Genomic DNA, 18,391 nt, shown 5'->3' with positions numbered 1-18,391 from the left:
AAAAGAAAGTTTTCTGATTTCATGTTGACTTCAAAGCGAGGCCCCTTTAAAACTACACCTTAGCAACGCGCCTTTTCATTGGCTGCAATAAAAACACCGCGCTGAGCGCTGAGAAACCTTTCAGACTTGTCAAATTTCGCAGGCAGGTATTATTTCCGAAAATAAAGATGGACTTCAAAGAGATGATTATGAAAATCTTTGACCAAAATCGGGAAATCGCATTATGCGCTGCAGGCACAACTGTTGCTCTGCTTGGACTCGGTGTCGTGTATAAATATATGCGTCAGGAGAAAAAGTTAACTCGAGTTGGAGTTGTTGCTCATCTGCTGGTTCATCCGATGAAGTCTGGGAAAGTGGTGTCGGTAGACACAGCAGAATGTCTGCGAATGGGGCTGAAATATGGCGAACTGCGGGATCGGTGAGTATTTGATAGAAGTGTGCATCTTTGCTTTCCAGTCACACTTTGAACGCATAGCCTGTCTGTTTCATACACGCGTATAAATGTTCTGTAATAGGCTATGGGTCAGTGTGCGAACTATCAGTGACTTTTAATGATTTACTGTCTGATAAAGATGCTAACGGAAAGCGCTCGAGCTGTTGCCATGTTTTTGTCTATTTTGTACCTTTTGTGTCTACTAAAACTTTTGAAAACTCAGTGAAAATATGAATACTTGTATTATGCAAATGCTTAATTGTGTCGTCTTTCCATGTTTTGTTTTTCTTTGGAGGGGTTCAAAATTCAGACACCTCTCAAACCACTCATAATTCGCGACATGACATATTTTGTTTTGTTGCAGTCACTGGCTGGTCATCACCGAGGATGGACGCATGGTGACCGGCAGACAGCAGCCTCGTCTGGTGTTGGTGTCTTTGACCTGTGAGGGGGGGCAGCTGTGTCTTAACGGACCCCAGATGGAGGAGTTGAGGGTTCCTCTTCACCAGCCCAGTAATGCAGTTGTGGACTGCAGGTACATAGTGCTACAAACAGTGACCCACCACCCCACCAGCACTTAGGTCACAGGTACATAGTGCTACAAACAGTTACCCACCCCACCGCGTCAAAAAGCTTGCTGATGCCCCAGTAGCGTAGCCAGAAAAGAGACTCTGGGTGTGCATCTGAAAATCTGGGTGTGCCACATTTATTGTCAGATTACTGTGCAAAATGATTAACCATAACCATATAACCATGCATAAAATATAACTATATTACATGGCTTGGTTGAATTCTAATGTAGAATGTGGTGTGTTATTTCTTGATAACCCTGCTAAGTATAACACACCGTTGCCATGAAAAACAGAGCGTTGCTATGGACGCAGGATTCTAACCGTAGAGACGGAACGGACTATTTTCTTTAGCGGAAGCAATACAATCATCTTTAAGTCAATAAACTCCTTTTTAAGGACAACCCCTTCAGGCTGATTCAAGACCCCTCCGCTTCGCCTGCCGGGGTTGTATTCGCTATAACAACCGCCTCGCTCTACATTATCCTTAATACACATTACACTCAGGATCGCCAATAACATAGTCATAACATAGTGCCTGTTAGTTGCTTAAAGGGCGAGACGGCGTGGCCTGGCCTTGAAAGCCTCAAATATCATCCAGGTCCAGTGTTTCTTAGCCTGGTTAAAACCAGACAATTCTCAGTAGTAACTGAGTTATGGTCTGGCAAAGCTCCTTTAATAACTCATTTCCAAAGGGGCGTCACCAACGCTCAAATGCCTCTGGGCGCAATTGGATCTAAGACCTAAAACTCCTCAAACCAATCAGAGCGATTGGCATCGTGTAAAGCCATATGCTGCGTCCCAATTCGCCTAAGTTACACTACGCCATAAAAGTATGTACTCTTTTTGTGAAGAAAATGTATTTACTTTTGAATGTGTAGCAAAAAAGTAGGCAAGCTTTGGGACATACTACTTCGTCATCTTTATCGGACGGATCTGTCACGTGCATCCTGTCACCCTGTCAATCACAGTTAAAATCCTCTATTAAATCTCATTTAATTTCCTACCATTTCGGAGAGAAATGTAGTTAGCACGTTCATCTGCCAGTGGGTCTTTCATGGAGACTGTCCTCATGTTTTTGCAATTTGAATATAATAATGCATTTAAAAGTTGGTGCGCTTCACCAACGGACGTCGCTCAAATGCCTCTGGGCGCAATTGGATAGGCTAGACCTAAAACCAATCAGAGCGATCGTCATCTTGTAAAGCCCGCCTCAACGTTTCTGATTGGTGCCGCGATTTCGAGGCCATGGAAATGGGCTTGAATGAGCTCTTTGCCAGACTACTTGCAGAGCAAATCTAAATTTGCCGGAAGTTGTCTGGGTTTTCCCAGGCTAAGTGTCTCTGCGAGTTCTTGTTCAAATGTCAGCATGCAACGAAAGCTGCTGTTTGCTGATTGGTTGAGATGGTCCTCACTGCAGAACATGAAATCCACGGGGAGGAGTCGGATCCAGATCCAACTCCTCCCACCTTACATATACCTAAACCTACCCATCTCCACTCCCTGATCCCTAAACCTACCCATCTCCACCCCTTAATCCCTAAACCCACCCCTAAACCTACCAATCTCCACCCCTTAATCCCTAAACCCACCCCTAAACCTACCAATCTCCACCCCTTATATCTGGATCCAACTCCGCCCCCCGGATCTCGTGTACTGCATTGAGGTGCTACTGGATTGGTTGGCAGTCCGAATGTCGGCAGAATCAGATATTTTTTTAACGAAAATCATTTAAAATGTAAATTACATTACAATTACGTTACGGCACAATATTGGATTCTTATTTCTGTGCCCCTGAGAGTATGATTTAGAATGTTCAGTGACGTTCAGAACTGCCAGATTCAAATTGCTTTCGCGCGCTGGCTGGCGCTGAGCCAGAGATGGCCGCGCTCGTCATGTATCACAACTAATATGCAGTGTTTTCGACCACATAATGTTTATTTTATGTTTCAGACATTTAAATACACATAAGTACTAGTAAAACAATACATTTGTAGTTTGTAAAATACACACTGATGTCAAGTCAAGTCAAGTCAACTTTATTTATATAGCGCTTTTCACAATACAGATTGTATCAAAGCAGCTTCACAGTATTAAATAAAATAGTACATCAGTGTTTGTTTCTAGTGTAAAACGTCCACGTTTGGTAATGCTGATCAATAGTATTGTTGATTGATTAATTAAATTAAGTATCCCCAACTGAGCAAGCCAAAGGCAACAGTGGCAAGGAACCGAAAAACTCCATCAGGTGACCTAATGGAGAAAAAAAAACCTTGGGAGAACCCAGGCTCAGTCGGGGGCCAGTTCTCCTCTGATGTCTATGGAAGCAGCAAAAACAATCTATTCAAAATGTAATTTGCCGACGTGTTTTATTCATATATCAGACACACATAGCGGAACTATAAAGTTTACTCTATTCTTCTCTCCCAGTTCAACAGCCACTTACTTTCATGTATTTCGGGAGAAACTGGGGAATTCAGGTGCTGTAAATCCGGCTGACAGGACTGAACTGCAGCGCTCATCTCGTTAAAGAATCAAGATAATTTATAAAGGTTTTTAAACAAAGAATCGGAATATCAGATAGTTAACATGGTAAGCAAGTTTGTGAATATTTTTAATAAAAAAGGAAAAACGAAATAAAACAAATAGCGATACATCTGTTAGTTATTGTGGCTGCGGTGTGTCACGTGAAAATAATGACGCGTCGCCATGGAAACAAGGGGTCAGCTAAAATATTTTTAACTTTCGCGTGAAAGGGTTGATTTTAAAAAATGTATATATTCTACGTAAACAACAATAGCCCAAGTTTAGTAAAAATTTTTTTTTTGAGACTATAAAAAATAATTCTGCATCCATTTTTAGGTGATGCCCATCTTTATGCAAATGAATTCCGTTAAACGCGACGCGTCTATCCAATAGAAGTAGAGCATATGGAGACGGAGGGAAGTCTCTCGCAGGTCCTCTGTTCACGGCGCTGATCCACTTGTCCGTGGAACACTTCTGTCCCGCCGCTCTCCACTATATTCCTATGGGTGACATCAAGCGACTTTGACGCGCCCGCAAAGCATTCCAGGAAGGCGGCGCTTCATTTGAAAAAATGCTGCGCGTCAAAAAGCTGGCCGATGCCCATCTTTATGCAAATGAATTCCGTTAAACGCGACGCGTCTATCCAATAGAAGTAGACCATATGGAGACGGAGGGAAGTCTCTTGCAGGTCCTTTCCCGCTCGGTCAAAACCACGGCCATAGCGGTAAACGCCCATCAACGTACCAATGTGGGGAGGCGTCGCGACGCAAAAGTGGATTACATAAATAAATAAATACATAAATACATAACTCATGACAGATCTAACCATTTGAAATGGGCATATCAATTTGCAGCTTAAAGCAAGATTAAAATAATAGCTTAATACCAAAAATTTGCATTAGATGCACAGACAGATTCATAGCCTGTAATTTTCTCATACATATATTTCTCATACACAGGAGTGGGGCTGGGGCCTCATCTGCTCGGCCATGGAAATATATGGCTGTGATGGGGTTCCTGGCCCCATTCATGGAGTGTAGGCCGACCACCTCCAATCTGTCCCACCAAGCTACCCCTGCCACACTCCCCCCAGCTGCACCCATCCCTTTGGTCAACTCCCCTCCAGCTTCACCCACCCCGCTACCCCCAGCTGCACCCAGCCCCCCACCAGCACCTACCCCTTTGGCTGTACCCCCCCCCCCCCACCTGCACCCCCCACCCCACCTGCACCCACTCCACCTCTCACAGAGGTGGGGGGAGACCTGGAGGAGGCAGGCCCTTCCACCTCTCATTTCAGTCCACAGATGAGGAAGAAGAGAGGGCCAACACTCCTGCCGGACAACTTCACTCCGGATAGGGTGAACCCAATGCCGACGACGTGGCTTCTTCCTCCGGAGGTAGAGCAGAGCAGCTAAAATGATCATTCTCTGTTTTTGATTCATGACTGCTTAACAAAATCCATAAAACACATCACTTCTTCGAACAAATGTTTTAAATACGCAACATTTCCCGCTCGGTCAAAACCACGCCCATAGCGGTAAACTCAAGGAACTGTGTGTACGCCCATCAACGTACAAATGTGGGGAGGCGTCGCGACACCACGCGACAGTCGTGTCGGACAAGTGGATCAGCGCCGTTAGGTCACAGGTACATGCTACAAACAGTGACCCACCCCACCAACACTTAGGTCACATTTAAATGTATGTATTTCATATATTTTGTATAGTGGCTGTATGAAGCATTATAGTGGCTGAATGAAGCAGTTTTATTTTAGTGTTCTTTATATTCTTGTATTATTAAGATTTTGATCATTTGTTATTTAGCTTTTATTTTTTACATTTTCAGTTTTCATTTTAGTAATTTTGTGTGCTTATATCATGTTTATAAGTTTGATTTTTTTTTTTTTTTTCAGTTTTAGTAATTTTATTAGTACTTCAACTTCAACTAATTTTATTTCAGTAAGCTGTCAAGGCAACATTTCTAAAACATAAAAAATATGTTTAAAATCTACTATTTTTAGATTTTTTTTTTGCATATATTTTTTTCAGCTTTATTTCGCTTAAAGAAAATGTTATTCAATAGCTTTAGTATTAGTTTACTGTTGTTATGTTTCCATCCACTTATTTTTATGTGTATTTTGGTATATTGCATAAAAAAACGTTACATGGAAGTGCCAAGATACGCATAAATCCCAACTCGTTTTTGGAATAAATCCCTTGATATGCAACAAAAAACTCATGTGATTTTGCTGCAGTAACTTCCTTTTTTATGACAGATATTTTGCGTGAATTTCTCCAAGTTCACACAGGTGTAGTTCATCATGTTGGACAACCTAAATACATTTGTCTTCATTTTGAACTGTCATTTTTAACCTGACAAACTCATTTTGTTTAATCCTCTGGTGCTCCTCATTTGGGAGTCACACCTGTTATCTTCGCGGTCAGAAGTGACCGGACACCTGAAAATGAAACTTCCTCCACCCCTGTAAAACCCCCAAAATATTTTTGTTCAATAATATTTTTTATTTTGTATTTTGAGAGGATTTGATGGTACTTATTAATATTTAACATATATTTAAAAAATATTTTTTTCAATGAATGCAGTATTTCAGATTAATATAGAGACTAGGCCTTTTAAATCCAATTTTTGAAGTCAGATTAGCGCCATCTGTTAAAATAAAATAAAATAAAATGTCATCTCATTGGTGTTACCACTCCATAGAGAGCCTGTATAGCTCTCTATGGAGAGGCTTGTGAATTCTCTAGTAGTTTTTGGACAAAATGACTTACTTTTAAGATGTGGATTTGAATATATTTTTTAGAAATTCTCAAATAATACTGTAGTCAAGATTTATAAAAAATTATTTTTTTATGTAAAGTGTACACGTTTTTGCATTATTATTATTACTACAGTCAAACCTGAATACAGAGAAAGCATTTTGTTACACGTAACATTAAAATTTAATAAAAAAAATTACCACTTTATCACAGCTTAATCCATCTGGCTCTGATCTAATTTCAACCTCTTATTTTAGTCTTCTGACTCAATTATGCTTTATGGTAATAGCCCTACCAGATCATTTGTGTTTATATGTGTGTGTTTATGTGTGTTTATGTGTGTGTGTGTGTGTGTGTGTGTGTGTGAGTGGGTGGGTCTGTTTTGCACTATTGATGTTTTAGAGTTTCACCTCTTCATTGCTGAGCCCTTTTTTTTCCTGCATCGTAGCCGATTTGTAGAGAATTTTTGTGTTTTTGTCGATTTTCCCATTCATTTCTTATGGTCAGTCATTTTTGACCGAAGAGCACAAGTGTGACTATTTTTTTACGACCACTTAGCCTGCTCGAATCATACCCTCAATTTTTTTGTTGTGTTCACATTCCAAATGCCATAAAAGTCACAGCGTTTTGTACCATTCTGATGAAGCTGTTGATTTTTTATTTTTTTATTTTTTATTCTCAAAACAGAAAATTTTCCTGTCAGAAATGACCTGTTGTGTGCCTGTGCTAACTCATTTTATATGTGGCCAAAGTTCCCTTTGCAAGATAGTTCTTCTAGTTGAAGTGGCATACTGAAACTTGAAATTAATTTTGCTTTTGTGTCCAGAGTCTTCAGTATAGACGTTCAGGGCAGGGACTGCGGGGACGATGTGTCTGACTGGCTTACTCGATACCTGGAATCAGACAAGACAGTTCGCCTGGTGCATTTTGAACCTCATCTAAAGGCCCAGAGGCCTTCTGAGAAAAATCCCCTCTATCCTAAGGACGAAAAGGTTTGATGGACAGCCCTGTACATGTCTCATACCACAAATAAAGATCTTTAACCATACAATTATTATTGTAAAACTGAAATATTGACTCTTGAGATGTGGGACAAAACATGTCTCATAATTGTACCTGCGATTACTAGTTTTTCATATAGCAACATTGAAATGTATTATTTAGAGGAGAAATTTATTATTTATACATTTATTAATTGGAGAATGAGAAATACAGAATTATATTTTTGTATTTTTATTTTAGCAAAATGATATCACATTGTCACTCAATCATCCTAAAGCAGAACTATAGATGTATTTAAAAATGTATATTTGATATGGTTTCACAGCTGTGCTTCTACCTCCTTTCAACACATATGAAAATCTAGTAGGCTACAATACACAAAACCAAACAACTTCCTTTGGGTTATTTCTTATGTCACTGGCATTATCTGGTCTGATTTTTCAATTCTTCAGGTGGCCTATCCTGATGCTGCTCCCATCATGCTAATGTCAGAGGCCTCGGTTAGGGACCTGAATACCCGTTTGGATAGTGATGTTACTGTATTTCAATTCCGTCCCAGTATTGTTGTCAGTGACTGTGAGGCATTCACAGAGGTATAACTGAATATAATACAATATGAATGATATGATGTAAGGTGTGTTATGATGTAAAATAAAACCCTGTTATTCCTACACCAGGACACATGGGATCATATTCAGATTGGGCAAGTGGAGATGAAGAGAGTTGTTGGCTGTGGAAGGTAAAGTGGAATATACACTGTTCAGAAGTATAATCGTTAGTAATGTAAAATATTTAATTCTGTGTATTAATATTCAGATGCCTCTTTACCACCGTTGACCCTGAGACTGGAGTCATCACCCGGAAAGAACCACTGGACACGCTCAAAAAGTAAGTGCACACATTTGTTGAATTAAAATCTACCTGGATCAAAGGACAGAGCTCACGAGTTGTTGTTGTGTTTAGTTAATCATTTTCTTCTTGTGCTTCTTGCCAAAGAAAAGAAACTTGGCTTTGTTTCTTTTTAGTTAATCAGTTACAGAATCTGGAAAATGAGTCACATTATTACACGGCTTAATGTGTAAAGCCTTGTGCACACGGGACGATTATCGCGCGCGCTTATCGCCGATGTTTAACGTCTCCTGACTAAACAAATGGCGCCAGTGTGAGTATGCACAGCGACGCGCTAAACGGCAGGCGTAAAAGCGTAATAAAAAAATCTGGTTAGTTTTTTTGGTTTGACGCCCCGTGTTAAAAACTGGCCAACCAATGAGATTGGCGCTTTTGTTCTCGTGCCTGGAGCTGCTGAAGTTACAGCACTTGGTGGCGCTCAAGCACAAACCGGTCTTGTCGAACACACATTGATAGAAGAAAACGACAAAGAGGAAGTAAGTAGACGAAGAAGAAGATGCAACGAGGCAAGATAAATGTAGAGCTGCTAGACTCTTTGGTGTCTGAAATATCCATGTTCTGTTTGCCAGTTAGCAAAAAGTGTGTGAATGGTTTTGGCGAGCACGTAAATACTGGCTATCTTCTTCTTCTGTGTGACAAGCCATCTACTGTCTACTGTGAATTTGCACGTTCACTCGGCACATCGCCAGTGGAAATCGCTCGGGTATTAACGCAAAGACACATCGAAAAACGCTGTCGATAATCGCCCGGTGTGCGCGAGGCTTAACATGTAAACAAGTATTCAGTTTGTTTTATATGACGATTTTATTAATATTATTGTGGAAACTGTGATCAGGTTTTTGGATTCTTTGATGAATATAAAGTAAAAAAAACCCAGCATTTATTTGAAATTGAACTATTAAATATAATTATTTTTCAACATAATAAATGTCTTAATTAAATCAGTGATTCAACAAAAAAATTAATTATTGGCCAAAATAACCCATAAAATTTTGTTATTTGATTAAAAAAATTAAGATTAAAAAAAGAAAGGAAATTAATACTTTTATTTAGCAAAGATGCATGAAACTGATCAAAAGTGACAGTAAAGACATTTATAATGTTGCAAAATATTTCTGTTTCAAATAAATTAAACTATTCATCAAAGAATACTTAAATGTATCACAGTTTCCACAAAAATTTTAAGCAATAATAATAAGAAGGGATCGTGTGACATTGAAGACTGGAGTAATGATGCTGAAAATTTTGCTTTGATCACAGGAATCAATTACATTTTACAATATAATATTAAAATAGAAAATTATTTTAAATTCACAAATTTTTCTCAATATTACTGTTTTGTTATTTTGATCAAATAAATACAGCCTTAGTGAGCAAAAGAGACTTTCAAATTGAAAAAAAAATCTTACCAACCCCATGTATATATGAATTATATATGAATAAATATATTTGTGGTGCAACCACCAACCCAACACCCCCTTCCCCCTTAGAAAAACTAAATCATAAAGGAAGCCCTGATTCTGCGCATAGGGTAATTTTATTATATCATGTTGTTGGCATCTCTTAATATATCCACGGTTTTCATCACCTACTTGATTTTTTTGCTTCATAGCTATCGACTGACTGACCCTAACCAGAAAACCGCGCCAATATTGGGACAGTACTACAGTGTCAAGAAAACAGGTGTCCTTCATGTTGGTGAACCCGTTTATACTGTCACCTATTGAAATGGGGCCGGATGGAATGATATATTAAACCATATATCAAAATCGAGTGATTCATTTACATGCAGACTAATTAACAGTTTCTGAAGTTAGAGTGAATCAATATTCTTATCATTTTCATTGAATAAGTAAAGATTGTTTGTAAAACTTTCTGTATTGGCTGTAGAATTATGGTCGGAATAGATCAAATGTCTTAGATTATGTCTTAGTCTTCTGCAAAGGTAAAGGGACACAAGATTCTAAAACAAAAAAATCTTCTCTGTCAAAATAATACCACAAGGGTGAGTGAACACATTCTTTAATGTCCAAAATGTCACCTTTTTTGCAATGAGAAGATATGAATTCTGTTATTTGTGAGTAATCCATATTCTTTAGGTACCTCAAAATTACCAGTGTGTATTAGCAAGATAATTATGCTGCATTACGATAATGATCAGGTTTCATGTAACAACTCAAACCAACAACTTAATTGTAACAGTCTGTGGCTGATTTAAAGAGGCATTGAGTATATGATGTTTTCAAAAACCTGATGCTATTTGAGTATTGTTTTCTCTCAACATGTTAAATGATCCCAACCATCAGACACTGAACTATTGAGTAGAATTACTAATACTGTGATGTTGAAAGGAGACCAGGCATACTGAACATAAAGCTTTTTGAAACTTAACTAGTACTGTGTTCATTTGGAAAACATCCAATAGATGGTGCCATTTCAGTGATTACAAGGAGTTTCAGTAGAAGAAGACAACCAGTGACACTTAAACTACGTTTCTCTTTCTGCACATTTACAGTCTATTATATGTAGTTGCTAAGTTAAGTTCTTTTCCTCTCATGGCTTAAAGAATGTTTTAATCTAGGGATGTCAAACTCAGTTCCAATCCTGCTTCAACACGCATACCTGTAGTTTTCAAATAAGCCTGAATAAAAGCCTTGACATCCCTGTTTTGATCAATTATTAACTGTTAAAGGGATAGTTCTCCCAAAAATGAAAATTTTGTCGTTACTTACTCACCCTCAAGTTGTTTCAAACTTGTATGAGTTTCTATCTTCTGTTGAACACCAAAGAAGATATTTTAAAGAATGTTGGTAGCCTGACGGTATCTATTGACTTCCATAAAAAAATATTAAAGTCAGTGGGTGTTGTCAACTGTCTGGTGACCATCATTCTTTAAAATATCATCTTTTGTGTTCAACAGAAGAAAGAAACTCATACAGGTTTGGAACAACATGAGGGTGAGTAAATGATGACAAAATGTTAATTTTTGGGTGAACCATGCCTTTAATTTTTCAAGATTTTATAGTAACCGAAATCTCTAAATATTCTATTAGAATGCATTCTGTCTTCTATAAGTGTGTTGTCATTTGTGTATAGATTCTGCTTTGTGGCAGCAAATGTGTGTTTTTTCCCCCTGCACGTGCAATGTGTATACCAGATATGCCAGGTAGACTAGGTTGTACGTGGGAATGTCCCACTTCAGACCTTCAGTCGATCACACTCACATTCACATGTTGTCATGTCGCTATGACGCATCAAAAACATTTCATGTTGTTTTTGTGTCAATTATGGCAAAAACAATAGAAATAGCAAAAAATACTGCCGTTCACTTTGAAAACAGCTGACGAAAAGCTCAAATGAAGGTATTGTATATAAACTTAATGTCTAATGTTAAAGTTTGTTTCTACGTTTGACTTGCGGCAGCTCAACACTATGTGCATTGGAATCTTGGAAGTGACATCAAATTGCGTGTCTCGCTGAGGTTGGGGTTGATCGAGCAGGTCGAATGTCTGACTTCGAGTGGCGTTCCATACGTTATTTCCAAGTAGGAGGTGGGACAAATGCATATTCTGAGCAGTCTGGAATGCAGCATTAGATTCTGTCTGTGACCCAATATTCTCACAGTACCTTCTCTCTTTGGTCCAACAACTGGCTCCTAGTGCCTGTTTAACTTTGTTTGTCACTTAATAGTTTTTCAGCTTAAAATAGTTCACCCAAAAATGAAAATTGTCAGAAGATATTTTGAAGAATGCTGGATTGTATGAAAAAAACAAAAAAATATATTTCTTGAAATATCTTCTTTTTATGTTGCACAGAAGTAAGTAAGTCATACAAGTTTGGAACATAGAGTGAGTAAATGAAAATTTTGGCTGAACTATGCTTCAGATGCTTTCTTAACTGCTGTTTTCTCACCCCTGTCATTTTTGCTGGGTGTTTATTTTGTCATTGAGAGGAAAGCACGCAGTGCATATTTAGATATTGCTCTAACAGAGTTCTCTCAGCAGTGTGGATGATGTCGAGATGTTCGTTAAAATGTATATTGCTGCAAAGGTATTTCCAACTTCTTTCTAACCGAAGAACGAAAAAGAACTTTGCCGTGAGTATATTGGGGCATATAATCACCTTCATTCTCTTATAAGTTACGTGTGCAAGTGTGTGAGCTCAAGAAATAAGTTGCTGGCTGCAGTTCACTTAATGGCCACCGGTGTTGCTAATAACAAGGGTTTCTGAATTCTACATATAGCCCCTTTAATATAAATTGAGGATGTAACTTGAAATAATCATCACTCTATATATATATATATATATATATATATATATATATATATATATATATATATATATATATATATATATACACTCACCTAAAGGATTATTAGGAACACCTGTTCAATTTCTCATTAATGCAATTATCTAATCAACCAATCACATGGCAGTTGCTTCAATGCATTTAGGGGTGTGGTCCTGGTCAAGACAATCTCCTGAACTCCAAACTGAATGTCAGAATGGGAAAGAAAGGTGATTTAAGCAATTTTGAGCGTGGCATGGTTGTTGGTGACAGACGGGCCAGTCTGAGTATTTCACAATCTGCTCAGTTACTGGGATTTTCACGCACAACCATTTCTAGGGTTTACAAAGAATGGTGTGAAAAGGGAAAAACATCCAGTATGCGGCAGTCCTGTGGGCAAAAATGCCTTGTTGATGCTAGAGGTCAGAGGAGAATGGGCCGACTGATTCAAGCTGATAGAAGAGCAACTTTGACTGAAATAACCACTCGTTACAACCGAGGTATGCAGCAAAGCATTTGTGAAGCCACAACACGCACAACCTTGAGGCGGATGGGCTACAACAGCAGAAGACCCCACCGGGTACCACTCATCTCCACTATAAATAGGAAAAAGAGGCTACAATTTGCACAAGCTCACCAAAATTGGACAGTTGAAGACTGGAAAAATGTTGCCTGGTCTGATGAGTCTCGATTTCTGTTGAGACATTCAGATGGTAGAGTCAGAATTTGGCGCAAACAGAATAAGAACATGGATCCATCATGCCTTGTTACCACTGTGCAGGCTGGTGGTGGTGGTGTAATGGTGTGGGGGATGTTTTCTTGGCACACTTTAGGCCCCTTAGTGCCAATTGGGCATCATTTAAATGCCACGGCCTACCTGAGCATTGTTTCTGACCATGTCCATCCCTTTATGACCACCATGTACCCATCCTCTGATGGCTACTTCCAGCAGGATAATACACCATGTCACAAAGCTCGAATCATTTCAAATTGGTTTCTTGAACATGACAATGAGTTCACTGTACTAAAATGGCCCCCACAGTCACCAGATCTCAACCCAATAGAGCATCTTTGGGATGTGGTGGAACGGGAGCTTCGTGCCCTGGATGTGCATCCCACAAATCTCCATCAACTGCAAGATGCTATCCTATCAATATGGGCCAACATTTCTAAGGAATGCTTTCAGCACCTTGTTGAATCAATGCCACGTAGAATTAAGGCAGTTCTGAAGGCGAAAGGGGGTCAAACACAGTATTAGTATGGTGTTCCTAATAATCCTTTAGGTGAGTGTATGTATATATATATATATATATATATATATATATATATATATATATATATATATATACACACACACAGTTTCCATGGTAGAGAAAGTTAAAGTGAAAACGCAGATATCATAAAATAAAAGGAAAAATCATGTGATATTGATTCTTTATTGAATTAGTATATTTGCATGGGTTATTGTATCGTATTGTTTTGCATTTGCAAATGTAATTCTTGCTAAATCCATTTTTCCAAGCTTAAGAATCTCATAACCAGGGCAGATGTCTCCTGCCAGCATGTTTGTCGCTCATTCAGTAAACGGGTTCCTCTTAACTGGGAAAGAGAGTTAATAATTTTCTTCCTGTCGGAAGGCTAGCACATCTATGTGAAATATCTCACTAAGATGACAAACTCGGTGAGCAGGATAATGACAATAGCGTTTCGGCTTTACTCAATTCTTGAAGCATTTTTCTCCCCTTTCATTTTGTGGTGTCCATTTATGAGTTACTCATTAACCATTTCAGTCATATCCAACTCTTGGTGATTTTATGGGCCATTTTTTGCAATATGCAAAAGACTGTGCATGAATTTTTTTTGGCAATGATTTTTCTGGGGCAGTTCGCAAGGTCTTTCCCCAACCCTCCACATTACATGGCTTGGGACTCACAAACAAACACACACACACTCACACCTACGGACAATTTAGTGTCTCCATTTCACCTATAATGCGTGTTTTTGGGGGAAACCGGAGCACCCAGAGGAAACCAACGCAGACAAAGGATGAACATGCAAACTCCATACAGAAAAGCCCTCCTAGCTCATATACGGGACTCAAAACCGAACCTCCTTGTTGTGAGGCGACAGTGCTACACGTTGAGCCACTGTGCCGCCCTTTATGAGTTACTACAGATCTCTACAGTTCTCTTAAAGATTAAGTAAATCTGAAATCAAAAATCCTCTTCCATCATCATTGTTTCCATGAGCCAGGAGCTTAACCAGGCAGAACTGTCCCCATAAGTGGGAATGCTGTCTCAGGCCCTGTGATCAGAGAGGCCCACTGGGGGAGAGGGGACCCACCCATGTTAAAGGTGTCCCGAGCCCCTTTAATTTTAGCAGCTTCACTCTTTCAGGTTGCTTTACGTGAATAGTCCCGGCAATTAGTGTACTGTAAGACACCTGCGGTGAAAAGTGTCTGCTAGAGGGCAAGTAATTACAGACATAGACAGAGTGACATAGGTCTTTTGTTGTCTTTCAGGCAACCAAAACATCCAAAACATGTTTTTGCATGGATGTTCTCTTGTCTGTCAGGGGTCTTTTGTTGAATTTGAATTCATGGGATTGTGGTACCCTCATGTTACCCAGCTTGTTTAAAGTTGTTTTATAGTAAGTATAGCATGTCACACTGCAGGGCATTGCTGTCATTGAAGATTATATGCAAACAAACAACATTTGACAGAAAAAAAATTGCAAAGATTATAATTATAAGTCATTATAAACCTGATTTTTCAAATTTGTAAATAAAACAAAGGTTATTGGAGTAAGTTTTACAAGAAAATACTATTTCAGGTTTTCTATACTTGTGTTAATTGCCATTTCTCTGTTATTGTTTGTTAAATTAATTAGCAATTTCTGAGTGAAAATTGTGTCTTCTACACAGATTTTTCAGTGTCATGCCATTTTAAACCTGTATGACTTTCTTTTATCTGCAGAACTAAGATATTTTGAGAAAAGTCTCAGTGTTTTTTATCCACACAATGGGAAGTCAAACCAGTTGCTTCAAATACGTTTCTTCTAAATCAGCCTCAAGCTGTATGGGGTCAAGAAACAGGTCCTTGATTCAAAAGTTTGAGAGAGCCTAGTCTAAATGACTACTTTTTGGCATTTCTATAGTGCCAGTTTGATATTTGTCGGGGTTCATGAATTGGCAGTCCTTGTAGGCATCATTGGCCTCGTTGAGTGTAGACAAGTGCACATTATCTGAATAGCAAACAACTTGTGCAATATACACTTTAAAGGAATAGTTCACTTCGAAATGAAAATTCTGTCATCATTTACTCACCCTCAAGTTTCAAACCTATGAATTTCTTTCTTCTGCTGAACACAAAAGATGATATTTTGAATAATGTTGGTAACCAGACAGTTGATGGACCCCATTAACTTATATAGTAGGGAAGAAAAATACTATGGAAGTCAATGGGGTCCATCAACTGTCTGGTTACCAACATTATTCAAAATATCATCTTTTGTGTTCAACAGAAGAAAGAAACGCATAGAGGTTTGAAACAACTTGAGAGGGTGAGTAAATGATGACAGAACTTTCATTTTGAAGTGAACTAATCCTTTAAGATTATGATAAAGGTGAAGAAACAACAAAATATAAGTATACCTCAAGACTCAACCTAATAAAAATACATGTTAGAACATGATCTTGGAGTTAGAAATAAAAAGACCCTAAACGGAATAAAGCCAATAGAGAAGCAGAGAACCAAGTGAAAATATTTTCTTGCGTGCTGAAACCCTTTTTTTTTTTTTTTTGGTGGGGGGATAAAAGGGAACCTTAGTGATCTTTTCACCAGTCCGACGACAAATCATCACCTTTAGGCAATCTCCTAGAGAAGTCCTTAGGATTTCTGCCAAACAAATGTCTTGCAGTGGCTTATAAAAACCCAGTTATTAGTTTCAGCTTGTCGTGATACAAATAATCTAGTTCCAGCATGTCTTCTGAAACGTTTGTAATGGTATGCCCATAACCTGTGCTTTAATTACAGCATACAGTAAAGCTCTGTGGGTGAGAGCATTACAGAGCCTTTTTAAGTAAAGATTTAGCAGACTTAGCAAAGTTATGTTCTGTCAGCATGAAGTTTGTGTATAGTTTAACTGCAAAAGACAAGCCCTAACAAAGCTTGTTTTAAAAAAAAATATTGTTTGTGATCCTATTGTGTCACAGCCAGATCACTCGTCATCAGCATGCCAGTTTATTTAAAAATGAACACAATCAACCTTTATACCTTCACCAGCCACTTTATTAGGTACACCTGTTCAACTCATTAATGCAAATATCTGGTCAGCCAATCACATGGCATCAACTCAATGCATTTGGTACATGGTCAAGACGATCCGCTGAAGTTCAAACTGAGCATCAGAATGGGGAAGAAAGGTGATATAAGTGAGTTTAAACGTGCATGGTTGTTGGTTCCAGACGGCCTGGTCTGAGTATTTCAGAAACTGCTGATCTACTGGGATATTCACACACAACCATCTCTAGAGTTTACAGAGAATGATCAGAAAAAGAGTAAATATTCAATGAGCGGCAGTTCTGTGGGTGAAAATGTCTTGTTGATGCCAGAGGTCAGAGGAGAATGGTTCGAGACTGGATCAAGCTGATAGAAAGGAAATGACTAAAATAAGCACTCGCTACAACTGAGGTCTGCAGAAGAGCATCTCTGAACACACAACAATCTCTGAACACACAACATGTCCAACCCTGAAGCAGAAGAGCATCTCTGAACACACAACAATCTCTGAACACACAACATGTCCAACCTTGAAGCAGAAGAGCATCTCTGAACACACAACATGTCCAGCCTTGAAGCAGAAGAGCATCTCTGAACACACAACAATCTCTGAACACACAACACGTCCAACCTTGAAGCAGAAGAGCATCTCTGAACACACAACAATCTCTGAACACACAACACGTCCAACCTTGAAGCAGAAGAGCGTCTCTGAACACACAACACATCCAACCTTGAAGCAGAGGGACTTCAGCAGCAGAAGACACACCGGTGACACTCCTGTCAGATAAGAACAGGAAACTGAGACCACAATTCACACGAGATCACCAAAATTGAACTAAAGAAGATTGGAAAAACGTTGCCTGGTCTGATGAATCTCGAATCTGCTACACCATTCAGATGGTCGGGTCAGAATTTGGCATAAACAACATGAAAGCCTGGATCCATCCTGTCTTGTATCAACGGTTCAGGCTGGTGCTGCTGTGTGTGTAAGGCTTAATGGTGTAAGGGATATTTTCTTGGCACTCTTTGGGCAACTTAGTACCAACTGAGCATCGTTTAAACGCCACAGCCTACCTGAGTATTGTTGCTGACCTTGTCCATCCCTTTATGACCAGTGTTCCCATCTTCTGATGGCTACTTCAGGATAACACACCATGTCACAAAGGTTAAATCATCTCAAACTTGTTTCTTGAACATGTCAATGAGTTCACTAAACTCAAATGACCTCCACAGTCACCAGATCTCAATCCTCTAGAGCATCTTTGGGATGTGGAGAAACAGGAGATTCACATCATGGATGTGCAGCCGAAAGATCTGCAGCAACTGTGTGATGCTCTCATGTCAATATGGACCAAAATCTCTGAGGAATGTTTCCAGCACCTTGTTGAATCTGTGCCATGAAGAATTACGGCACTTCTGAAGGCAAAAGCGATCTAACCTGGTACTAACAAGGTGAACCTAATAAAGTGGTGGGTGAGTGTTTGTTTTTAAGTATTTGCCTATTTTATTTTAACCAATTTGGTCAAACTTATGGACAATTTAGTGTGAAAAACAACCAAAATAATAGGCAATAAAATTAATAAACATTTTATTTTAATGATTTA

General features: G+C 38.9%; 1 protein-coding gene across 1 annotated transcript; it reads left to right on the top strand.

The window, feature by feature from the left end:
• Nucleotides 1-82: 82 nt before the first annotated feature.
• On the top strand, nt 83-10,607 carry marc1 (mitochondrial amidoxime reducing component 1). The gene is made up of 7 exons (XM_079852896.1): nt 83-418; nt 798-968; nt 7,132-7,297; nt 7,760-7,900; nt 7,985-8,046; nt 8,124-8,195; nt 9,829-10,607. The coding sequence occupies exons 1-7, from the start codon at nt 168-170 to the stop codon at nt 9,941-9,943; spliced, it is 978 nt and encodes a 325-aa protein (XP_079709022.1). The 5' UTR covers nt 83-167; the 3' UTR covers nt 9,944-10,607.
• The last annotated feature ends 7,784 nt before the right edge of the window (nt 10,608-18,391 follow it).

The sequence above is a fragment of the Squalius cephalus genome (genome assembly GCF_949319135.1).
Source record: "Squalius cephalus genome assembly, chromosome: 20".
Classification (NCBI taxonomy): Eukaryota; Metazoa; Chordata; class Actinopteri; order Cypriniformes; family Leuciscidae; genus Squalius; species Squalius cephalus.
This window is presented reverse-complemented; position numbering and strand designations above follow the sequence as displayed.

Bases quoted from the DNA above. Each gene is read 5' to 3' on its own strand.
- marc1 (XM_079852896.1), top strand. From the start codon at position 168: ATGGACTTCAAAGAGATGATTATGAAAATCTTTGACCAAAATCGGGAA. The intron at 419-797 runs GTGAGTATTTGA...GTTTTGTTGCAG, and splicing joins TATGGCGAACTGCGGGATCG to TCACTGGCTGGTCATCACCG. The intron at 969-7,131 runs GTACATAGTGCT...TTTTGTGTCCAG, and splicing joins AATGCAGTTGTGGACTGCAG to AGTCTTCAGTATAGACGTTC.